At 39.2% G+C, this 26,529-nt stretch overlaps 1 protein-coding gene across 4 annotated transcripts in view; it reads right to left on the reverse strand.

Moving 5' to 3' along the window:
• Nucleotides 1–26,529, reverse strand: part of LOC119914249 (fibrinogen C domain containing 1) — a 273,866-nt gene that overhangs the window by 28,935 nt on the left and 218,402 nt on the right. For all 4 annotated transcript variants that reach the window (XM_038733415.1, XM_038733412.1, XM_038733414.1 and 1 more), the window contains one exon: nt 12,475–12,571. In XM_038733415.1, coding sequence (XP_038589343.1) covers nt 12,475–12,571 — 97 coding nt within the window. The remainder of the gene's footprint in view (nt 1–12,474; nt 12,572–26,529) is intronic.

The following is a 26,529-nucleotide window of genomic DNA, read 5'->3' on the forward strand; positions in this document are numbered from 1 at the left end:
TGTTCCATTTGTTAAGCTCCTTGAAAGGAGCTGTTCAAACCGCATTCCTTAATGACATTTCGCTTTGATATTACTTTTTTTCCTGTTGAATGGGATGTGTGGATGGGCGGGGAGGGCCGGGTCATAAAAATGAACATTGTGAATAGTGGCTGGATGAAATTGGGTGAAGCGTCTCCCCATTAAGAGAGATCCTGTGCGCATTTACGCAGGAGCCACAGCAGCATAACTTAATATTTAAATCTCCTGACACGCCTACAGGATCAGTCAGTATCTGATGTTAATTAAACAGGTGGTATGATGCTCATTTTCAGGTTCATAATCTTATTTAAGGGTTGTACCAGAATGGTATGCATGGTTTCATTTTAAAAAAACACCATATTTGTACATTGACTGTACATTGCTGTAGCTCCTCTTTTCACCCTGTGTGTTGAAGGCTACGTTTAGCTTTAGAGTGATACATCTTGCCTCTACATTTGTTGGGAGTTGCACAAGCGCAGTTCCTTGTTAATGACTACTAGCCAATCAGAAGCAGAGTAGGGTGGGTCCTGAGAAGCCGGTAAACACGGCTTCGGTGCAGCTGTATGTTCCCCTTATCAGCTTAGCAACATGGACTGGAGCAAGAGTTTCAGAGTGGTAAGTTAATAATTTGTAACAAATGTATCTTTCATCCATTAAGTTTTAACTGAGCTCTGTCTCTACATCACAGTAACTACTTTCTGTCCATTGACTGCCTGGAGGGTAGCTAATGTTTGGAAGGAAGAGGAGAGGCAGCAGGCGGATGTCTTGTCACTGTGTGCTGCAGCAGCCGAGTGTTTTTCCACCGGTGTTTTTGAGCGCGTGTTGGACTAGCCGCTTGGCATTTTGTTGTGTCGTCACAGGGATGAAAGGGAAACAGCTGGACTACAAATGAGCTGTTTTCAGGCAGTTCAGAGCAGTGTTTTCTGTGGTAGATGGGAACTCCCTTTGCGGTGGACTTCAGGCTTTTTCACTTTGCAAACCTATTACATGCACAAAAAAGATAAACTCAATAAAGGAGAGGGAAAAGGCCAAAAGGCATAATACTGTTCTGTGTTCTTCTACACATCCACTATGTCTCACACACAGTCCAGGATCATACAGTGTTGACAGTGTCATAACTGTTTAGAGTAAAGCAGCCTTCCTCTACTGAACTTTATCAAAGTGTCTAAACATGTATTTCAGAAGTTAAAAGTTTAATTATGTTTCCTCAGGAGAGTTTCCGACGTCTGTCTTGTCAAGTGTATTACTGTTTTGTTTTTGTGGGGCTTTTTTCCCCATGAGATTTGCTGTGACATTACTGCGTACATAGAAATGTTGGAATGACTGATAGCAGCCTCTCTAATCATTGAAGTCAATTGTTAAAGAAAACACTCATGCATCAATACAACACAATAAAGAAATCACTTGGAAAGGGACATGTAGAGAGGTGAGGTAAAATGTCCATGCCATGCATTCAATCTCCAAATTTGAGAAAATAATTAGTTGGGTGAGTGGCGGGTGGATGACTTACGCATACATGAGCATTCAGATAATGTCAGAGCCAAAACGCGCATCAAAATCAATTAAACTGCTATAATCAATCAAGACGAGTGCAAACAGCTGCTGGCGTCAAATGTTTGTAATATTAACCAGAGCAGTCAGTGCTTAGTTGCTGTATTTCATGTTGTAATAATAGTGCCCATTATGTATCTGTACGTCATTCCAAAATTATAGTCGGGTGATGACAGTTGTAATTGACGTTAGAGGCTATATGAGATATATTTTACTGTATCATTTCTTAAAGGTACTGATGATGAAATGCTCAGCTCATCAAGCTGAGAGCTGAAATGATCTGAATAAGAATGAAAGTTACTGGATGCATCTCAGGTACGAAAAGTAGAGGAGCGAGGAGTCGAGGAGGTACAAACAGAGAAATGAGGAAGGCCTACAGTGTTGAGTATAGTGAAGGAAGTGGTATGGGGAGTTGAGTGTCAGATAATATTTGTCTAGAGGGAAAAGAGCAGTGAGGAGAGCACACATCCCTGGGGAATGCCAGAACTGTATGCTAGTTTCCCTTAGCCTTTCCAGTTTCTTCACCTGTCTTACAGGAAGTTGGTGATCCACTGGTAAAAGTGTGAGTTGAGTGACTGAGTTTTAAGCAGAGGATTTCCAGAACAACATCAAGGATCCTTACAGTAACTAAAGATGTTGCAGGATAGAGTGCAGTGCCATAATGACTGCTTCATTAACCTAAGTGTTTGCTCTGTGAGTGAACTGCAGGGGATCCAACAGAGGGGCTGTGTTGTGCTTTAGGTGTGCCAGCACTAGTTCAAAGAATTCAGTGACCACATGGCCTGTTGTCATTGTCCCCGTCATGCAAGCTTTTATGGGGAACAGTATGATTTTGAAGTATTTGTAGCAGGAGAGAACTGCTTAAGATCTGTGTGAAGACGAGAGCCACTTGGTCACCGCAGGCCTTCAGACAGAAGCGAGAGACGTCATCTGGGCCTGGGGCTTTTCTGGTCTTTTGTCTCTGAAAGAGTCACAGGACATCCTCTTCACTGATGTAGCCTGTGGGTTGAATGGCAGAGTGGTGTTTGAAGGGAAATCATTTAGAATTGTAGGTTGTTCAGTTTTGGCCGTGAAACAGTTTTTATGACTGTATGTTTTTCAATGAGTCTTGCATGGAACACATGCTCTCCATACAGGTTCATAAGCTCAGTCAGATCATTGACAAATGTTCCCACAATGTTAACCACAGGCCTTTTGCATTTTGGTTTTTCCCTGTAAACCAGGGCTGGACCGGTAATTTGGCATACCGGGGCAAATTCCCGATGTGCCAATGCACCTTCGGGACCGGTGTAACGTAAATTATGTATTTACATAACTGTTGCCCATAAAGCATGGACAACAGCCCATTGATTCATTTTTTATACTGACACTGGACCGGCCTAATCACATCTCTTACTAGCTCCACCCCCTCTGCTCTCTGTTTCTTGCGTTACACCCCCCCAAAGGAATCTTCAGACGGAGGCCACCAAATGCGCGAAAACAACAGATATGTTTGCTCCCGGGGCTGCAGTAGCTTTAACATCATCAGCTGCGGTACCCAACGTAGAGCAGGCACAGGTACTTGAAGTAGTAAAGGAGAGCTGTGGCACCTGTCAGGCAGAGGAGGAGGCGTGTGTTTAGCGAGTGACAAAGTGACAGGGCCGAGTGAGAAAGCAGGAGGAGAGTGGAGGTGAAGCGGTAAGCATGAGTAGCTTAACCTGTAGGGAGGGGCAGGGAGGGAGGGTCATTTACACTGGGGATGCTGGGGACATGTAGGCTACCCACCACTTTTTGAAAGCATTTTTTTAAGAATGTTCTGAAAAATAGCTTGCAACAAGAAATGTTAAATAAAAATGCTATGAAAAAGGTTTATTTGCACAATAAGCCTACAATGCAATGTAAATATAGAAGAACTCTTTTCCAAGTAACTTAAGCTAAAAGCAATAATAAGCTACTGATTACTGCATCATATTCTATTGTATTTTTTATATTCTGAATTGTCACCTGCCACCTGAATTTTGTGCTTCCCTGGTGCAGAAAATGTCCCCAGAATGCAGGAAATTAAGTGTTTAATGGTAAAAATCTTCTGTTGGAGACGCCCCCCTATCAACTATTTCATCAATCAATCCTAAATAGTAGGCCTATTAAAATATATTCTTGTCTTGTTGTCATGGCCCCAATATTGTGCAATGTTACATCTCAAAAGTGTTTCGTCACACCCCTAATCTGAGCCCTTAAATGGAAGGATGGTGTTTTGGTGATGGGTGTCCGACCAATTTTGGTGGGCTGCCTAGGCCAAAAATGCCAGGGCCAATTTTTTGTCCCAGTCCAGCCCTGCTGTTAGCTGTGAGAAGATGACTATTCAGAGGGCTCAGAAGCTGCACGGGGGACAGAGCAGTAAGCATCCTTTAATACTGTGTACCAGTGTGTCTCTTTCCCTAGTGGGATACTTACTTGCTGTATTTGTGCAGTTCATGGCTGAGGTTTGCTCTGTTAAAATCCCCCAGAATAATGACAGGAGAGTTGTGTTGCTCTTGCTCCATACTGGTTATCTGCTTAGCCAAGCGCTGCAGCGCCTCCCTCACACAGGCTTGAGGCGAGATGTAAACACTGGCTAGAATAAAGGAGTAAAACTCCTGTGGTGAATAAAACGGCTTAACGTTAATGAAAAGAGCTTGAAGGTGAGGCAACAGATTTTCTTTAACACTGTGACATCAATACACCAACCTTCACTGATATAAAAGCAAATTCTGTCTCCCCTAATTTCTCTGATACTCCTTAGAGTAGAAAAGCAGGCAGATATAATGCTGTGTCCAGGGTAGATTCACCTCACCAGGTTTACGTGACTGAAAGTGCAATGAGTATGGAGTCCTTGTTGGTTCTGTTAAAGAGCAACAACTTGTCTATTTTATTTCACAGATATTCATCTGGTGAATACTCGTGAGCAGACTCTGAAAATCCCATGGTTGGGATTTTAGCAGTACTAGCATGTTTCCCTTGCTACTTCAGAGGACTGCTGCTCCTCCAACTAGAACATCCATTAAACGTCCTGTGTGAGAAATACAGCGTCCAAATGATAATAAGGAATGAACAGTTTTTCCCCAAATGCTTCAAAAATCAGGAGTGCAGTGTCAGTTCTTTTTATTTACAGAATTGGCTTTACCTGTAACGGCTTTCTTTGTTAGATTCTTCACACACTTATTGTACTTCTCATACTGACTTCACATGACACAAAATTTTGATTGAATAAAGAAAAGTTGTCCATGTAAAATATATTTAAAAACTCAATGAAAACAGAGGCAGGCAAACCTTTCTTATATATAATAAATAAACGGATGACAAATATCCAATCCAGAAGTTGATATGACAACAAATGACTATTAATTAGTTGGAGCTACCAGAAAACCAGAATTCCATTTAGACGTATTGATTAAGTTTGTAATGCTCCACTGATTAATAAAATTGAGTACTGCTCAAGAATGTTAAGTATTTCTGTTTTCTGGAACAATATTTGAATGTAATTTCAAACATGCTCTTTGGGGGTTTTCCTACAATTATACCTCCATACACCTGACAGTGTGAGCTAAAATGACAACTAAACCAACAACTAAACTTGACAAATGGTACTCAAAACTCTTTGGCAACATTTCTTCTGAAAGTCACTCCCTGGATGATGGGTTTCACTAAAAGAAAGGACAATATGTATTGGTTATGTCAACTTTAGACTGATATTCCATAATTCTACAATACACACTAGCTACAGTGAAACCTTGGAGTTTTTGGTAAAATATTTGTACAAATTATGGCTAAGGTTCATGGGCACAAAGACAGGAGAGAGGACATTAATATGACAATAGACTATTGTCTATCCCTTTTCTGCTGGATGTAAGTGCTGCTTTGAACACTACAGACAATGGTATGTTAATGTAATAGGCCATCTGGAAAACTAGGTTAGTCTCTTTGGGACAGTATTAAACTGTTTCAGGACCTATATTACAGGTAGACAAGTCTACATCAGCCTCGGAGACCAGGTGTCTAATAGATTTGATGGCAACAGTGGAATTGCCTTGACCCAGTTTCATGCTCTTTATGCGTGTTCCTTTGGGAGAGATTATTAGCAATGTGTTAGTTTTTACAGTTATACATGCAGAAAATATTTCTGTGGAGCCATATACCCAAATTATGTTTGATATCTGCTTGCATGACATAATCTGTATCTAAATAACTGCAAGTAAGTGTTTGATGACTTCAGGTCAGTCTTCACTTTGACAAGAGAAGATCAACCTTAATTGATCTAAGTGTGGTTGTTGCAGGAGCACAAGTACAGATAAATAGAGAAAGAAAAAGAAATAAGAGGTGCATCAAACTAAAATAAGAATGGAATAAAAAATATATACAAAAGTATTTGGAGACAAAATTAAAAGGTAAAGTGACAGTGGTGTGATTAATAGCAGCAGAGTCAGCAAGTCTATGTAAACAGTGTGCAGCAGACTAATGTATGAACGAACAGATAAACAAAAGGATGATTCAATAAACCCAAGTTGGGGTTACTTGTGTAAATGGTTCATCAAACACAAATCTGATCTTTGCAGAGCATGTATACACCAACACAAACATAATAAACTTAAAAGCTAAAGTAAAAGTGAAATGCTTTATCTCCTGAAGGCATTGTATAAGACGTCTTCTCTTAAACAGGTCAGTCTCCATTTGCCAGATAGAACCAGTTTTGCACACATGTGATATGGGGAACAGAGCACGTCTTCAAGGTCTTTCTAATCATGACCCCCACACATGCAGTTGGCCACAAGTGAAGGCCTTTCAATTTAAATGTGCAATGTGTAAGAAATGGCCATGAACTAACATTGTCAACATAATGTGACTGAACTAATTGCCTTGTTAACTCATACAAAATTCATTCAAACTAAAGACACAAAATAAAACTCACCACAACTGTCTTGGTTAGTCTTTCCACTCTTCTAGTTCAATCACCAATTCTAGTTTGGCTGAAATAAACCCTTAATTCACTGAGATAGATGTGAAAATATTCTGGCTCTACACGCTGTTGCTGCCTCTTTGATGCCCAACCTCTCTCTCACTCCTCTCCTGCTTGACCCCTCTCTTGTCCCCGCCTAAACCCACCATATGTTCTTTGTCTCCCGAGTCAAGAGTCCTGGTTGGAGCTGCTGTAAATCACCTTGGTACTGTATTTCCTGTCATCAAACTGGCCTCAACTGGTCTTGAAGGCTGTGTTTGGCCCAGGTCCCGGCGTGTTCACTGGAAGGCTGCTTGCCCAGCTCTCGGTTCTGGTACCCATTCTGACTCAGTCAGCTAACAGGACCATTCATTTATTTGCATGACTAACTGGGATAACTAGCTAACAGCAGTTAGCAGCAGTTATGACATGATATACGATATGCTGCCCCCTATTTTTTTGGACTATAAATTTGACAGGTAGAGTGTAATATCAAGTCTTACACACTGTACCTTTTGAAAGAAGTGAAAAAAGGTCCAAAATCAAAGATTCAGGCTTGTTGTCAAAGCAGACAACTTAACACATATAAACACAAACTGAAGTTGCAGACCTAATCATTACCTATGAGTCACCATTAAAACTATGCTTTCATCATTAAACAATAACTTCAGACTGTCTTAAATCAAAGTGATACACTGTGGCAATTTTATCATATATAGAAATAGAACAAATCCCTTTCCAAGTGGGAAAGATTATTGCAATTACTCTCGATAGCACTGACACATTTTTTTTGTAAATCTATAGGCATTTCAACTACTTGACACTTAAGCTGCCAAACGAAAATATATCCTAATTGATTTTCTCGGAACTGGGCCCTTTTCTGGTGCTAAATTAAGTTTAGTGGCTTGTGAATATGGTACAAAATGTGCTAGAATTTTTATCACGTGTGATTGCATCATCCTGCACACACATCCCATAGGAACTATTAAATGCACTGTTGGTGGCCATTTAAAAAAAACCCACAAAGTTTTTAACATTGTGTGCTTCAATATTCATTTTCTCATCGTGACTATTATTGTCACTATCATCATACTATTTTATGTTCAATACATATACCAAAAATCTGAATTTAGCTGCATATTTATTAATTAATAATGAAAATCTCCAGCAGTGGCAGGTGGGCAATACTGTTCTGGAGGAGATTGCTGCAATGAATTTCTTTCTAGGCTACAGGCAAGCATGGATCCATTTTTCATTTTTGCCCTGAGGGTAATCGATGATGGGGGTGACGAGACAACAGCACACCCTGAATGAGCAAGGGCACTCTGAAAGGTTCAAAGTAGCCTGCCGGCTCATTCAAATTCAGTCTGCTAAGTCCTGAGCTTTCCATATTCCCAACATGTTCCTACAGCATACCATAGGGAGATCTAGCTGGCCCTCTAACCACATTTTTTTATTTTTTATTATGGGCTGCACTCTGTAATGGCTTCAGGTCAGCAAAGAGACCTAGATCTCCATTAATTCACATAAACTCAACACTTTACAGTATGTACAAACATTCCTATATCTTAAGGACACAGAGTGGTGAAGGTGATGAAGAACCCAAATTTAATTATTTTGTGAATCAGAAATTACTGAGGGTTATGTCAGCTGGACAAGTGTAAAATCCATTAGATTATTTAATTTCTGTTGTAGATTAATATGACAGAATGCTCTGTTTTATTAATTTTTTTTTTAACTACTAGATCTTTCAAGAGTAAAATATATAACTAATAAGACTCACGGTGCAAATCAACTCCGCCCACCTGATTGACACCAGCGTAACACGCTCATGCTGTGAGTCCAGACAGCTGTGATGAGTGGTAATGTAGGTGATAGAGTTTTGCAACATAAACATCTCAAAAAAAAGCGCAGCCTTGCGCTGTTTGGGACTGTGAGCTGCACTTTATCTGAGCTGCTGAAGTTAACATGTGTGGATTTGTGGTGAGATTTCTGCCTGATCACAAGTGTTTCATTTACTTTCGGTTTCACATGCAGCATGCAGTTCCAAACTGTGTCGGTCAAACGGTCTAAAGGGGATAATGTTACTACCAGCAGATCAATAACGTAATGTAGAGCAGAGTAAAAGGCAGGTAGAATTCTCATCAAATGATGATCTTAGTTTTGTAATATTCTGCCTTTTTTCTGGACATGTCAGAGAACACAGATAAGTGGGAGAGATTTTAAATGTGCAGAAAGTTTTGAACATGTGCGGGAAAGCTGCTGAAACACAGGAGCTATTAAAGCCCAGGAGTTTATAACCAAATTAGAATATAATAATTTATCATTGAGGTGACTAAATTATGAGTCAGCAGGGATTATATTACATGAGAAAAGTTGATCTACAGGAGAAACATGTCTGAAAGCAGTACAGAATGACTGAGAGCTGCATTCCATTATATTCTGTTATAGTTAGGCTATAGAGTTTGAATTGTAACCTACCATCAGAATTTTGTGTGGGTGGGCCCTGTTCTTTGGTAGATTGAATTTCACTTTATCCTATCATCCAGGTTCTCATACCATCAAGTCTGATGAATTGTCACGGCAGTTCTCCGTGGAGGAGTCTAATTCCGATCCAGAACCAATCCTGTCGCCCACCTGCTTTGTCTATTTCTTCGTTAGTAAGATGGACTCTGAATCAACAAGCCAACCCAGATAAAGGAGCCTCTAATCGTCTCTTGGTCCCTGATTCTATCGGCTCTCAGGTCATCAAGTCGGCCCACTCTGGCTCAACTGCCTGGGTCACCTCTGGCTAAATCGGACACTAGGCTTCGTCATCTGCCGTTCTGGTGGTCAAGCATTGAAGCAGACACAAGGTCCTTTATCTCCGCCTGTTCAGTGTGTGCTCAGAATAAGCCATCTACCAAGCCCAGCTTAGGCCTTCTCCACCCCTGGTCTCACATTGTCCTAGATTTTGTCACCAGCCTCCTTCCCTCTAATGGTAAAACTGTTATTCTTACCGTTATTGATAATTTCTGCTAATTTTCTTTCCCTGCCCAAGCTTCACTTTGCTTGGGAGACCACTGACCTCCTACATCACATTCACACATATTGGTGCCAACTGCTCACCAGAAACAGAAATTAACTCATTAACTCAAGTCATTATTAACTCAACACCTCCTCTGGCATGTTACCTTTTCTCTGCCCTCTTGGTTACCAACCCACCTTGCTTTCTATTCAGGAACACAAATTGGCTGTCCCCTCTGGCCAAGCTCAGATGCAACGCTGTTTGTAGGACTGCCCTACTCCGCTCTCCCACCAGACCCAGGCAAACCGCCGCAGCACCCCAGCTCAGCGCTCCCTAAAGCAAGACTCTCTTAAGTACAACGTCACCAGTTTGGCAAAAAATCTTTTTTGCATCTAGTTCACATATTGGTCTCTATGTTATGAAGTTTGGTTTGCTCCACTAGCCTGTGTAACAGTATAGGTTCTGCAGCATGTTAATTCTGAGTTGGTTTGAGAGTGCGTGGCCATCTAAAAATTATATATATAAATTCAGTTTCAAGTTTCCTTTATTAGTAATTTAAGATTGCCTAAATGAAGAATTTTCTTGGTTTCATTGTAACAAAAACAGTGAACAGAAATGACACACACAATTAAACAGATAATTAACCATGTGTACAATATTTAGAGTGCTTGCAAACTGAGCTGCCCACAGACCGATTAATGTACACAGTATTGCTTCTAAAGTGTATATGTATGCGTGTGAAAGAGTTCTTTAATCTAGAGCACTGATGGGAGAGTATCTCAGTTGTGGTATAGCACGTCCATGACCTTGACCATGGCCGAGTGTGTATTTTCTTCAAGTTCCACTTACTTTACCAGTCTGATCTTCAGCAAATTGTGATGAGACCTTTAAAAAAAATACACAGACTTACCATGATGATAGCTCATAAACACTGAAAAAGCCAAATTCCCTATAAGGAAAAAGAATTTCTGCAACTGCTTATTGTTTTGGGACTGGTGTTTTTGTGTAAGCAGACCAGATTTGGTGATCAGTAATGCACTCGTAAGAATATGAAATAGCATATTATCCCAGTATATTTCCCATGAATGCCAATTGGGCAATGAACTTTCTTGTTTAATGACATCTTGGTTTTATGAAGTAAGCTAAGTTGTTTACGCATCAACTTTGTTTGATGTAATGACTCATCACTGATGGGCATCTCGCCGGCTTCAGAGTGTTGTCCCCACCACAATGTCACTATTTCAGTTAGCCATGAATATAGTGTAGTCACAATATGTATGGCATGTTGAAAGTGGGAGTACAGTAGCCCTGAAGGTCAATGGATCAGGACTTAAAGAGAGAGTGCGTGAATTGTGGCTAATGGTTCAGCAGTGCAGAATTGAAGTAAAAAACCCCAGGTCATGTTTTCAGTGTTTAAAGAATGTATGTCTCTTGAAAGTTGTATGCTTATGGCACAGCACCGTTCACCTCACCTCACCCTAAATGTGGTGACATGACAAACAACATTGCACTGAGGAATGTCACTGGGGACGTTTGGCGATACAGGGATAATAGTTGATAATATGTAGCAAGTAAAGACTGAGATCCCAGTAAGATGTTGATTATGTCTGTGAAAATAGTGATTAGATGTTGGCACGTTGAGTCACACTCCTCAGCTGCAGTTGTTTGATTATATCACCTCATGTATTCACCCTCATGTGCTTATATTTATACAGTTTTTTGGGGGGGGAAGGTTTTTTTTCCTTTTTATATTTGATAGAACAGCTGAAGAGAGACAGGAAATGTGGGAGAGAGTGAGGGAGAGAAGTTGCTGTAATCGAATCCAGGTAAGGACTTATATAGTATATGGCCCGCTCCCTCATATGTGCTTTTTTGGTTGTCAATTCATACTTCACACCTGATGTGAGAGACCAGCTTTCAGGCTCTGTCTCATGCTCTCTTGCTTACGGAACAAATGTCAGGGCAATTAAAAAGGAGCTACAAGGCCACTCTATAAATACAATATGTGATAAGAAAGTCTCATTCAATTAAGATGAACTGAATATGCTGTGGGTGTCATCACTGCCACTCTGTTCACAAGAGCACACTTCACCAGTGCAAGCAGCTAACTTTGACCAGCCATGATTGAGAAGAAATATTTTGGTGCATCTAATGAAAAGTGGTGTGAAGACGAGGAATTTGGCTTTTGGAAAGTTGATAATTTCACACATGAATGTTGGCATTTTTTTCCTGTCAAATTTGAGAGGAGGCAGGACCAATGTGTCATGCTGCCAGTAAGAAATACAAGAATTGCGACTCAGAAGAAAGCACAATCTGTAACTTACAAATTTAACAGAAGGTGAAAGTTGAAAAGATGTAAGGTTAAAAAAAAAAAGTTATACTGTTGTTGTGTTTGTCATGTGAAAAATAAAAATATTGCAGATGAATTACTGGTCTTTTGGCTCGTGTTGTGATTTTGTGGTGCTGAATAGACAGCTCTCATAAAGTGCCCTTTACACACTTCTTTTAATTTGCTGCAATATTTTTTGTCGCTGTCACTGAAGCAGTTTTCATTTTCACTGTTCAACTGCTGTTATTGAATTCTTGATGATATGAAGGCAAAGTCTTCTAATCCCTCTCTGTCTGCCTCTCTTTGGTTGTCTCTTTATCTTGCGCTATCACTCGCCATGACTAGCCATTTCACTCTGTAAGCTTTCCTCTTTCTGCTTTGAATTCGAGAGCTGTACTTGTGACTTCATGTCATAGTGGCTGTCATTGTGTTGTTAATGAGGTGATAGTTTTGTAATGTCTTTTAATAAAAATATGACTACAGCTGGTTGAAAACTACTTTCCAGGCATTAGGCCTGCCATGGTATTGGGCCTATAGTACACGTGTGTATGAATCACACATTGCCTAACACACACACACACACACACACAAATACAGCCACAAACCCGAGCCACTTACCGAGCCAGTGTTCACCAGTGATTTTGCCAAATCCTTCACGATAGGACTCCCATCCTCTGAAGAAGTTGACCGAGCCATCCTCCCTGCGCTGGATTACCTACACAGCGAATACAGCAATGCAAAAAGTCAGGGGTCAGAAAAGATTCATCTCACACAGAGCGTTTCATCCTCCTCTGTGATGAGTCATTCTACGTCCCACTGTTGGTGCTGAGCTCATCTAGAACTAAACTAAATTATCTCATAAATGCTTGCTCTTTCTCAAATGAATAATGCAAATACTCTTCCCACTAAAAAGGCAATTTGTCGGAAGCTTAGAAAAGGAATCCATTAAATCTTGACTGACTTTGAATCAAATCGCCATGGAATCTATATCATAAATTGAAATTCCAGAAAAGAGATGATAATTATAAAACTTGTGCTGCAAACACAATAATCCTCAATACATGCAGAGAGGTGAAATGTCTCTTCCTATACCCCGAATCATGAAATTCTATAAAAGTAATGGTGTGTAGAGAAATGATGTGGTAGGTTTTTTATTGAATGAGAAATAAAGAAATATCAGCAAATAGCAAATATTTAGCAATTTGGCTCAGCTGTGCACGCTCGCACATGCGTCAGGGTGCAGTATCTCTATCAACCAATGAAATACTCCATCCATTAAAAGTGCTGACATTCCGAGTGTCAGGCTGAGGATGAAAGGAAATTGGAAATGTGCTCCTGAGGAAGAAATGCATGCAGATGGAAAATAGTCTAGGATGTTGGAAGGTTGTGTTAATGTTGAAAAGACAAAGAAAATTCCCTTAGACAGTTTATGTTCAGCGTGACTAATTCCCTAATATAACATAAGGTACCAGATGGCACCAACAGCCATATTTGCTTTTAACATCCATGCAGACAAAAAAAAAAAGAAAAAAAAATTCAGCAGAGCAAATGGCTTCATCCCCATAATTTTCATCTTCATAATTGTCTTCATTGTGATCATCTTAATCATCATTACTGTATCATCCTCACTTATCAACAACATCTAGCGATTGTAGGGATTTCCTTCCCTACCCTCAAAGAAGCTGGATTTCTCATATCCTTAAGAGGTTTCTGAATTCTTCCAGCATACGTCCAAAGATAGATTTTTCTCCCTTATTCAAGAGATAAACCTAAATTTTGTCAGATTCAAGCTCCTTCCTCTCAGTCATTTTTCCAGGGACCTCAATTCTCCGGGATTTCCAAGTCTACCCAGTAGGTCCTGTAATTTTCCTATTCAAAGTTTCCAAAGATTCCAACTCTCCTGCATCCTTTGTCACTCACTATATCCAAGTTAGACATGCTCTCTTTTGATTGATGAAGCCTTGTGTTCATATATATTTCAGACTGTCAACTATAGAAATGAGGCCAATAATGATATCAATATTTGGTAGTTTACAAGACATGATGATATATTGGCAGATTGCATTGGTAGTATTTTCTTTAAAACACACAGAATACAGAAACTATTGTTTGTAGCAAAAGTTACTCAAACAGGAGTAAACTGAGCATTTTTGGGAACTTATTTCAGCTGTGGATTAATATGCATTTGTTGCCCAAGTTTATTTTGCTTCAATCACACACAGTCCTGCTGCCGTAAAATACTTAGGCCTTGTTCAGCGTAAAGAACCCAATGATGTGTTTAATAGTTTTTAGACAACAAGGAGATCAATTGCACAGAAGAATAAAATATCTCCCACTTTGACTACACAGGCAAATCTTTTTAGTTAGATCAGTTCATTGTTATTTTGGTTCTTTTCATGGATTTTGCTTCTCTTTTTAGTGCAACTAAAACATACAATTGACAATTGTTTCTTCTGCATGTAATGGTATGACATTTTTCTTTCAGTGATGCCTGTAAACAGTGCTGCATGGAGGTATCAACTAAACATAAATAAACAAAGGGATTTTGATCAGCTGTTGCACAAGACTATCACAGGCTTTCCCCCAGTAGTGATGCATTAGACTATGAAACTAGTTTCCCAGTTATCTGTAACAATGTCACTGATTATACTTCCTCAAGCCGACATGAAAATCTAACGACAGTTATTAGCTACAGCTACATAATTTGCCCCCTTATATTAAATCCAACACTGAGGTAAAGCTAATTAATATGACACTGACTGACTGTTAACGTGAGTAATAATTTACTGTAGTCTTGTATTACTCATTTACAAATTATATAGGACTGTATCCCCTGTCTATAAGAAACCATTAAGTGGTGAGATTTGAAACAGAAGCACAGTAATATTTTTTCTGTATCTATACTGTGGATATATAGCCTATATATTATTTCTGGAGATTTCAATATTAATGTATAAAATATATAAATAATGTTATAAATCATTCATACACAGGGCTGGAGTGCAGCTCATTTTCACATTCCCAGTGTTATGCTACTGGGCGGCTTAAACGGAGAGTAACTGATTCTGCAGAATGATTGTTGATATTTGAAATCAACTTCCAAACAAATACACCCCTTCCTTCATTGCTCCCTTAGAATGTCTGCTCCCCAAATTTCAAATCTCAGAGGTTTCTCCAGCATGAAACACCTTTGCCCTTGCCTGGTCGTATCACTTTCTTCTCTGTTTATACTCTTCAGCCCTTTTCCATTTCAGCTGTTTCTTGGCCATCTCTTCTTCACAGTGCCTGGATTCCAGCATGTTCATGTGCCAGTGTATAGAACTACGTCTGCCACGGCTCCTGTGCATGAGCACTAACACCACCTGTTGGCTGGAACAATGTTGTGAGGAAGTCCACATTATTTTCTTTTATGTTCCATTTACAGGCCCAGGGCTGTGTAAGAAAACCACATTTTTGTTCAGAGAGCTAGCAAACTGTGAGGAGCTACTCGCTGAATTTAACAAAAAGTTTATTGGATTACAATCACTTACTCTCCCTTTAATGCACAGATGAAGTGGTGTCAACTACACTGTAATTTGGTTAATAAAACAGTACTAACATTGTATTCTAATCTTCTGTTATTTTTCAGAGTGGAGATAGTGACAGGAATGCTGTGTTAAAATTGCTACTATACTTAACACATGACATCAAGTATACTCAGTCCCAGGGTACAGGCACAGTATGACAGCTGGCTGACGATAGTCTAAATGGAATACCATCTCAGGGATATTCTAGACATAAATATAGTGATTTTAGTCACTTGAATCTAGGTCTATGAAAATACACAAATCGATAATAAAACAATGAATAAAACCCTCTATAGTAGTGTTTCTCAACGGGGGCGGTACCGCCCCCCAGGGGCGGTGATGTGGACCCACCTCGCTCTGTGAGTCGCAGACAGGTTGTGCCAAAGCATACATATACTGTAGTTTCAGTAGGCTATAAAAATGTAACTTAAAAACTGAAGCCTTGTCTTGCTCTATTGGGGATTGTAAACGGCACTTTATCAGGAGGTGCTGAAGTTAACGTGTGTGGAATTATTCGTGAGCTTTCTGTGTGATCACAGGTGTCGGTTAGTTTATTGTTCCACCGGCATGAGCACCTCCTCATCTCATCCAGTTCTGTCTGTTAGACGGCGAGGGGATACTTCCAGCGAATCAGTGACATAATGCAGTATAGGGTATGTAGTAAAATATTATGAATTCTCTTTAAATAGGCTAATGACGTTAGTCTCCAATTGCAACTTTTTTTCCTTTACCTGTCAGAGAACTCAGATATGTGGGAGAGATAGGCTAATGAATGTGCATAAAGTATATGAGCAGATAAGTTACAGTGTTTCCCATACGTTCATTTATTTGTGTTGGCCTGACTGACCACATATTGATTTTCGATTTTTTTTTTTTACTAGGCCTATTTAAAATTGTTTGTGAGCTGCAGGCAGCGCGTATTCGCGCAGCACATCCTCTCGCTTGTCTCTCTCATCCGTCCCTCGATCTCTCGCTCTCTCTCCCTCGTTAACACAGCTGCACAAATCTATCCAACACAACGCTGTCAATGTCGGAGACCCAGCTATTAAAAGTTATTAGCAAGCATGTAAGGAGCCTAGCTAATAGGGAGAGCTAAGTTAATGTTTGAATACAGCTGGGTTTTCGAGGCTAGCATGCTGTATCTGCGCCACAGTTACACTGTCATTCTGTGGGAAGCACTGAGATATGATAAGTTATTAACAGATGAGCTAATAAAGTCCAGTCAATAACTGAATTAAAACGGATTAATTTATTACTGAGATGAAAAGGGGCCACAAACACATTTAAATAGGTTACTTCCCCACAAAAGAGGTGGTAAGACCTAATCATGTGTGTTGACTCAGCAGGGATGATATTAAATAAATTGATCTACAGGAGAAAAATATTTAAAAGCAATAAGAATGCCTGAGGGCCTCACTAGATTATATTCTATTATAATTATATAAATTGTAACTTGCCACCTGAATTTTTAGACATTTCCACCATAAATTGGTGCAGAAAAGGCAGAAATTGGAGGAGAAATTTTCACCAGAATGCAGGAAATAAGTGTTTAATGCTCAAAATCTTCTGGGGGAGGACCCCCATACCCCCCCACTTATTAAGCGCCCCCTGGCTTCACACACAGTTTCTGGGAGAAACATTAACTTATTAGTTAAATTACATTAAAATACATTTTCCATGTTTTTAATAACAATAGTAACAATAAAAAATAGCAAACATCTTTTTTGATGGGGGGTGGTAAGGGACCTGGATGATGGATAGGGGGGCGCTGGCCCAAAAAAGGTTGAGAACCACTGCTCTATAGCAATGCCCCACTATAGCACACTTATTAAGCTATAGTATTTCGTTTCAATGGCAATATCAGAAAGACATTAATTTAGTATTTTCAGTGTATTAACTGACTGCAATGATGTCCTGATTAAAACACACCTTGGGAAAAAAGGCTGTGGCATTTGACAGTGCAAACAATAAATCATCATCATGTTACTGATATATCAGCAGAGCACTCTGACTGTGAGGGAGCCTGCCCCTGTTGCACCTGTGTTTTCTACTGATTGCCTGGTGAAGTTAAGGTCAAAGATTTGTGCAAAAACCAACTCTCTGGTAAAAGCACTTCAGTAAAGCATGCAAGTCTTGAATTTAGAGGCCAGTGTCAGGTTGAAAAATTTAACACATTCATGTCACTAATTTCTCCTTGAAACTACAACCTTCCATCCTCCTTATCTTGCTCCCTCCTCCCTCTTACCCCTTCTTGTCCCTATATTCAAATGAGCTGAAATAGAAAATACTGCAAATTGATAATGCTATGTTAAAAATTAGGTTTTCCTTTTCATCCATTCCTAATTGTATTTTCTCGCTCCCCTGGCACTCCCTGTATTAGCAGCAGTTTAGGAGGCAAGAAAATTGCAAAATATGCCCCCTCAACCCAATAAATCACAAGAAACTTAAAAATACCTTTCTTCACAAATGTACACCAAAGAGAGTCAAACACGTGTCAGACTACAGCCAGTCTTTTTGAAAAGATTTTGGACAAAAATAACTCAAGCTACCAATTTGTATTCAAACCATCTGTGGCAAGAATGTATCGCTTTTATATAACTTTATTATAACAGTATAAAAGTCAAGGTCAGTCTGGCTGCGTACACACTGTAGAGCCACCTGACATATGACAAATATTTCTGATAGACAGATGGGGATGGAAATAGAGAATGAATAGCAGTATGATCTCATACTTGCATTTTTCCATTGACGCAGATAGACCCCATCTACTTTTCAAAGAAGCACAATTGGGAGACAACCTATTTTTTTTTAGATGTAAATTTAGTCTTCTATCTGGTAGCTCCAGTATTTAAGGTCAACAGACATCCTTGAAGCTGGCTTTTGTGCCTCAGTTACAGTTTCTACTTAGAGTTGCTCTGGCAGAAAGCCTGAGACACCAGTGTACCAGCAGTACCTGCTACTGTGAATCACTGCAGCAGTGAGAAACTGGCCAGTGGTCACATAAAGCAGTACTCTACAGCAGCAGGTTAACCAGCAAGCAGCTCAGTTCAGATTAGGGTTAAAACTCTTGTCTTGCTGGCCCTGCCTCCTTCCTTGTCTAGCATCCTATGAGATTGGAGAGCCCCTCTGAGGTTTAATTGTAGGTTGACCCTGAAGGTCTGTGTGTTCCCTGGAGACATGGAGCTCACAGAGACACCAATCATTTTCTTTCACATGTTTCAAGAGGAAAAGGCAGTTTTCATATTGGGAGGTGGAGGGAAGCATGAAATTCTGTGACTGAGCAACACTGTATGTGTGTATGTTTGTATCTGCAACCAGCTGCCACATGTGTCACGACTCTCAAAATCTTATATCGATTCATATTAGGTATGAGACGCACTGCGCTGCTAAAAAAAATACTTGGTTAGGTTTAGGAAAAGATCATGGTTTGGATTAAAATAGGTAATGTAGCAAGTTAACTTAGGTACATAAGTTATAATAACTAAATGTTGACTTGAACCATCCATCCTCCAGCCTCCTACACTGGTAGACTATACTACTTCACATGACTTCCTAAAGCCTTTCTGGCAGGCAAGTCTGTGTGATGTAGACACTAAAGGATAGCTTGTGCATCTGTTTGAGACGCCAAGTGGTGTGACAAAGCTTTGGTATTTCACGATCTGGTAATAAGAATGGGCTGGTATGTCTGTGTGTCCATATCATTATCCATGTGCTTGCTTATATGTGCATATTTCTGCATGTGTACATATGCATGCGTTTATATGAAAAAAATGAAAAGTTCATATTCATATGAATGTCTGTATGTGCGCTTCGAAAACCTGTTCATTAAATGTGTGTTTTACATGTTTGTGCATGCAATTATGCCTGTACTGTACATGTGGGGTTGTCTAGGCATGTGGGTGTTAATGTTAATGTTGAAGTTTGTTGTTTCAATGAAAAGGTTCTGGTACTTCTGGCTTGTTTTATCACTGATAACATTTAGGTGAAGAACATAGAGAGCTATGGAGCCCAGAGGCAGATAAGCAGACAGTACAATCTTCTCTGACTCTTACATTATGGTTACTCGTAAACAACTTGCTCTGAACACTAGTCAGAACATGAGCAAGAAACGGGCAGAAAAATACTGAGTGGCACATAACAGCAGCTTTTCTATTTTATCTTTATGTCAAACATCAGCTGCCCAGTTCAGAATGTATCTGTCTATAAATGTTCATGCGTGGGCCTTTTACAGGTGCACATGTTTATACAGTGGCTTAAATGCTTGTCTAGGCTACTATGTCACCTCACCACACCCACTGGGATGCACCTTAACATCCCAACTGACAAATTCTTACATACAATTTCAGGCTGGAGCACAGTGCCTGACATCAAAGTTGTTTCTGTCAAGGTCAGAAGCTCACAGACGTGCTCTGGTTGGATGTGGGACAGGTGATTTTCTTGCTATACACTGAGAACTGCAGTCATGTCTGCATGTCTGCGACACAGCAGCCATTTTATTGAGAGGGTTGAGCAAGGTCATAGCATAAAGAACCATCCCCGCTAAAAGGTACTAAAACTGACCTTAAAAAAAAAAAAATTCAATAGTGACCATATGTTCATATTAGTATACCAGTAGCAAACTCAATAATAACAGCTAATGGGATCCAGAGCTGTCACACACATCAAATTCTAAATATTGAATATGTTGTTTTTAAAAAATGGCTGGACTTCATTATGTAAGGTCATTATTTACTTAATATTGATGCAATATTGATGTCATATGTTGCAGGGTTAATTCAGCTCTACAGTGCAATCTAGCAGTAATGTACTTAGTTACTTATGTAGATTCAGATTATTAATACAAAATATAAAACAAATAAAGGGTGATACACATTATTATAACATGTCATAGCCTACTTTAAGTTAAGTACATTTTGATGCTAATACTTTTGTACTTTTACTTTAAACATTTGAAATGCATGGCTTTTACCTGTATCAGGGCAGGCCTATATCTACACTGTGGTGTTAGGCCACTGTGACACCGTCATTTTACCTATGAATGTCATAGATAACAAAACATCAGGTGATGTAGTATAAAGAACAAAGTCCGTATATGGAGGAGGATGGTTCAGACAAACACAGGCTTCACCCAGGAGACTGCTGTCCGTGTCTCTTGTGAAACCAGTCAATAGTGACTTATTTTAACATATACATAAAATAACTTACATAACATATTTAACTTCATTGTGTATGCTACGTAACTCAATTATGTAACTTAATTTGTGTATGTAACTAACATACTTGATCAAGTAGTTTTGTTGCCTAAATCTAACCAAACTTGTTATCATGATGACTTCCTCCTTTTCTGCATGTCCAAAACAATCTGCCAATCTGGGCATATTTTAATTGGTCAGTATCAGCTAACATAATGCTGATAAGAATCCAACCCTTTCTCTCCTGTAGCTACTTTCCTGTTTTGCCAATGAAGCCTGCGAGTATTGCAGTGCCGCATTAATGTGCCACAGCCAGGCTCTACAGTGCAGCATTTCACTGCACATACGAGTGAAAATTAGTGTGAATGATTATTTGGGAGGACCTGTGAGTGAGTTCTGACAGTGAGATTGGCAAGATGCACGGATTCTGTAAGCTATGGCGGCTGTTATCATTAACAAAGAGCAGTGTACAAAACATTCAGGTAACAGCTTTATATTTACCGGTACAAAATGCCGCTTTCACCAGTTAAAATGCCAAACATTGCCAGTGGCAGGGCATATCAGCTGTTGTTAATTAGTGTTGGTTGCATGAGAAACTTGATGACAGGCTATAAAGGTGTCTGTTGGGTTTGTCTGCTCTTTGCAGGCCGGTGTTTGGCCAGAGATCTGTTGTGAGGGAAGAACCTCCACTCTGTAGGCTAACACCACTCAGTCTGTACAATCACAAGTTGACTAAGTTTTTCTGTTCTTCCACCAACAACAGTGATAGCTACTTTTTCCTTTCTAGAGGCTCACAAAAGTTTCAGGAGTCGCATTTTTACAGTTTACAAATTGTCATCCATATCATATCTAATAATAATAATTTAAGCTTATAAACATAGTGCATTCATTTAGTATTTGGATAGCTTGTTATTAAGAATAAGGTGTGTAAGATGGAGTAGACTGCAGCAGTTATTTTAATGTGTCAGATACATATTTTATCTTCATTTTAGTAAGTATAGCCTATGGAACAGACTCGGTCGGCAGATTCCCAATATTAAAGGACACAGATCACACAGGAGGGGGATAAAAACACATCCCTAGTGAAATCACCATAGAATTGAATCAACACATCTCTTGACACAATCTGAACAACAATACAACATTTAAACTTCACCAAGATTGTGTTTATTTCTATTGTATTGCAATTTTTTTTTTTTGTGTGTTCGTCATCTTCTGGGACACTTATTCTTTCAGCTTCCTCTCTCTCTTTCTCTCATTTTGTAGCTCTCACAATCTCAATTACTCTCTCTATACTGCAGTATTTTTTTTTACTTTATCCCTTTTACTTGCAGCCGTTCCATAATTAATTCTCTATATTCTTTTGAATCTAATAGTTGCCAAATTGTAAAGTTGAACAATAAGCTCCGTTTTACCATACTTCTCCCCATATCTTCTGAGCCAGCCTTTTTTTTCTCCTTGATGCATTGTAACATAGTAGAGCACAAAGGCAGACAGGCCATACAGATGAAGGAAAGTACCTTTGAGGGGGAGAGTGGTTGCTGTAACATGTTTTGTCAGAGTGTCTGTGTCAGCAAGGCGCCATAACCTAAGTATTGACAGTTAAAAGTCACTTGTACTCTTCCTCCCCAGTCAGGGGAACTCTGACAGTTCTTCAGAAAAGTGAGACCTGTGTCCCAAAACTGCAATCCCTTTGCGGCTTGTCAAAAAAAAAAAAAAATAACCCTCTATGCAGAAAAGTCATGCCATGTAAAAAAACATGTAAATGCATATGTAAAAAAATACTCATAGTAAGTATCCACCACACTGCAAATGGTAAATGTTGAGTTATAGGTTAACTTGTAAGAAAATCTCCAATCCTTAACAACCATCTAACCCAACACTGCTAAAGGGCTATTGCATTGGCATGATCACATTAAGCTCCCTGTAATCTCTGCAGTAGATGAAGGATATTTAACAAGCTGCCTTAAGCTCTTCAGCAGGCTTTCTGTCAACTACTGGGAGCCAACAGCATGCACAGACGGACCCTAACTGACAGACCGGAACACAGGGAAGAATCAAGACAAGTCCTTCGAAGCTGATTGGGGGAGATTTACAATCTGGCATATGACTGGGTTGAAAATAGGAAATGTGCCAATAGCTTGTTAGCTCCTGGCATGTACACACTGTGCGCACACCATGTTTATGTTTGGTGCTTTGGCAGCAGATGTCACTTTTGGTACTGCTGCTCTATACTGACTAACTGAAGATAATTGGTAACATCTTCAGATGTTACCAATTATATTCTCCAGAGTGATTAATACATCAGCCATGAGAGACAGAATGAGATAGAAAATATATATGTATATATGTGTGCGTGTGTGCATGTGCGCAAAATACAGGAGGAAAGAATTAAATACTACAAAAATAATATTTAATTAAGCTTTGAGGCTAATAGAATCAGCTCCAAAAGCTGCCTCACACCTCGTTTTATAGATTTAAGATAGATCAAAACAGACTGGCAGAGGAATTGCTAACAATTTCATTACATTGTTAAGAATATTGATGATATAGTGACAAATTCAACACTGTCTGATGAAAGCACTCATAAATCCACAGCAGTCTGCAAAATTGCTGTCTTCAAAGAGGACTGCAAACATCTGTTGGTGAATGTTTTATAATCCTATCAGAAAGACAGATGTGCCCTGAACACAGCAGCAGCAAACAAGATCAGAAGGAGAAACACAATCATCCACAAATACCATTCCTCTGTCTCACACACATACACACGCAAAAACAATTTTGCATTTACATATACTTAAGTAAAATGATTATTCCTGGCTTTCAGCAAAAACCTGATTTTTGAAACATCAACAAGAAACCTGGTTTTCTTTATTGGGTTATGGGATTAAGAGAAGCCAGGTTAAAACAGATAGATTTCTCTTGGCTTTTTAAACATTTTTTTTAAATCTGGGCATGGGCATGACTAAGGCCCAGTGCAGGGAAAGACTTCGTATCACACTGGTGGCAGTGGCAGACAAAAAGAAAGAGCACAACTAACCGGAATTCTATCCAAAATAATCACTCAAAAATCTAACTGAAATAAACTTAGTTAAGCACTAAGTAATTCAATATTCACAACTGACAGCAAGTTATTTGTAAAATTTACGAACACAAGACCAAGGGTCTACAACCATGCTAGCAACTCTTTGAGGCTGTACCTAGGTGTGACGGAAGCTAGCGAGGCTGAGCAGTGAATAAACCTCACTCCCCGACAACTTAAGAGACGCACTGGCGACCGATGCCAGGGCCCATGGGTTTTAGACTCCTCGTCAGTGTGTCTGCCTCCTGTACCTGAGGTCACCGGTTCAGGCCAGGACCGTTGGCAGCCGGTTAAATTGGTGCCGTGACTGAGGTTTAGGGTGTGAGTTTGATGGAAGCCAGCGAGGCTGTGCAGTGAGTAAACCTCACATTTTAGTTTAGTGTGTTAGCATGCTAACAAAGGGTAATTAGTGTACAGTTGAGGCTGATGGATATGCCATTCATTTTGCAGGTATTAAACCAAAGTAGGCTTATGGACAAACTGAAATTTTTTTTTTAATCAATAGTTATTATAATCCATCCTAAATTAATGTATGTACTAAATTCCATGGCAATCCATCAAGTAGTTGTTCAGAACTTTCACTCAAAACCACAAATGTAGACCTCATGGTGGTGCTAGATGAAAAGTCAGGGGATCAGCAAAGACAATATGCTATGCTGTAGGGGTGACCTTGAAGATCCAATTCTTCGGAGCCTGATTTTACTATCATTTTTAAGCAGTACTGGAATACACCCGCGGCGAACTGCAACGTGAATGCAAATCCCGGTAAGTCAGCAGATGCACAGCTCCGCACAAGACCGGTAAATGGCAGGCGGGCAGAGCAGAGAGAAAATGGTCACCAATAAGCCTCAGTTAGCTGTTAATGAATCATTTTAACCTACTTGTGGCACCAAGGAAAAGTCAGGGGATCACTAAAGTCATTAGGTTTCATCCTCTGGTAACTATGGATATATGTACAACATTTCAGACTAGCCAACACTGCCATCCCTAGAGCTGCACAACTTGGATGGCTATAACGTGAATGAAATACAGAAAATAAACTGTAAACCAAATATGACTATACTGGTGAAAATGTGGGAGGGAGCAGATCAATTGATCACTTACCAGCCAAATATAAAATGGGGTTTAGGAATAATCTGACTGACTGTTCTAGCACACATTCTGTATTGTAAAAAGTGGTGTTTTCACAGTGACATCTAAATGAAGTGAATCAGACTGCTTAAGCCCCCCCCAGCTCTTTATTGAACATGTTAAAAGACAACAAAAACTAAATAAAAATAAACAAAAAAGATCATCAGCAGATGATCCAAATAACAGTCATGTTCAAAGGGGGTAGAAAGAAGTTAGAATAATTTTTCTTGTCCTACCTCCACTTCAATGATATGTTTTACCTACTTAAATTGTTTGCATCACGTAGATATTCCAACTAAATAAAGATCACCAGAAAAGAAAATCACTGTTCCAGCTCATATCCAGATCAATGATTCTTTTTTTAAATAGAAATTTCAGTTGCAATAAGTTTTTACATCATTTTAAATCATTATTACTGTTGTTCCACAGGATAACACCCTGGGTTGTTACGGTTTGTTCGAATGAACGGTTACTAAACTTTGATATTCCTCTGAAATTGTACGTTCTTTCTCGTAGTTGAAAAAGCTCTTGGTTGGCAATTGGTTATTGTGTGCTCTAAAAACAATTTGAATAGTTTTATAGTCAATCAGATCTTTGAACTTTAATATTTTGATTTTAATGAACAATGGGTTTGTTGGTTCTCTGTATGCAGTTTTATGTATGATTCGAATAGCTCTTTTTTGTAGGATGAAGATTGGGTATGTATTTGTTTTGTGTTCCCCCATACTTCCACACAATAAGTGATGTATGGGAGTATGAAGGAGTAGTACAGCATATTTAGAGAAGCCTGATTCAATAGGTCTTTGGCTTTATTTAATATTGCTAATGACTTGGATATTTTGGTTTTAATATACTTTATGTGGAGGTTTCCAGCTTAATTAGTTATCAATAACTACCGAGGAATTTTATTTCAGATACTCGTTCTAGTTCTATACCATTTATCATTAGTTTCTTATCTGTGTCGGTTAATTGGTTCCCAAATGTTATAAAATTTTGTTTTACTCAAATTCCGTGTTAGTTTATTTTCATCAAACCAAATCGCATCCTACTCACTTCCTTTTCCATGGTATCCAGTAGCTTCTCCAAATTTTCACCACAGCATAGTAGGTTTGTCTCATCAGCAAAAAGAATGGTTTCCGATACCATACACACACACACACACACACACACACGTACGTCAGCAGGAGATACACTTTTTTTTTTTTTACAATTTGTGTGACTGCGCATGTAACACAGAGAATATATAAATCAGTGAATGTTCCTGACAGCTCTCACACCATCTGTCCTTTCGTCATATAAACTGCTACCAGCCCCAGCTAATGGCACTAGTATCCTTAAGGACATGTCTGACACAACCTGTGATAATGCTACCAGGGGACACCTCATGCTTTCTCTTAGCACTACAATAAACTGTCCCCTCATGCCAAGTAATGAGGGCACAAATAGATCTATCTGCATCCTTTTCCCAAAAGTTAATAAAAAAAAACAATATACAAGTGAATAAATTCAATCAAGTACACTGAATTTCAACATTAGGAAAACAATTATGTTTTGAACAAAAGTTTGATTGTACTCTGAAGTTTTCAATTTCCCTGCCGTACAAAACATTTATAGATAAGACACAACTGGAAAAACATCCATCCTGGATATTCTTTTTTTTCCAAACCAATAAACTAACAGAGATGAAATATTGAAGAGCCTG

The sequence above is a fragment of the Micropterus salmoides genome, unplaced genomic scaffold (assembly GCF_014851395.1).
Source record: "Micropterus salmoides isolate LMB-PRFRI ecotype aquatic unplaced genomic scaffold, ASM1485139v1 Ms_hic_scaffold_20, whole genome shotgun sequence".
Taxonomy (NCBI): domain Eukaryota; kingdom Metazoa; phylum Chordata; class Actinopteri; order Centrarchiformes; family Centrarchidae; genus Micropterus; species Micropterus salmoides.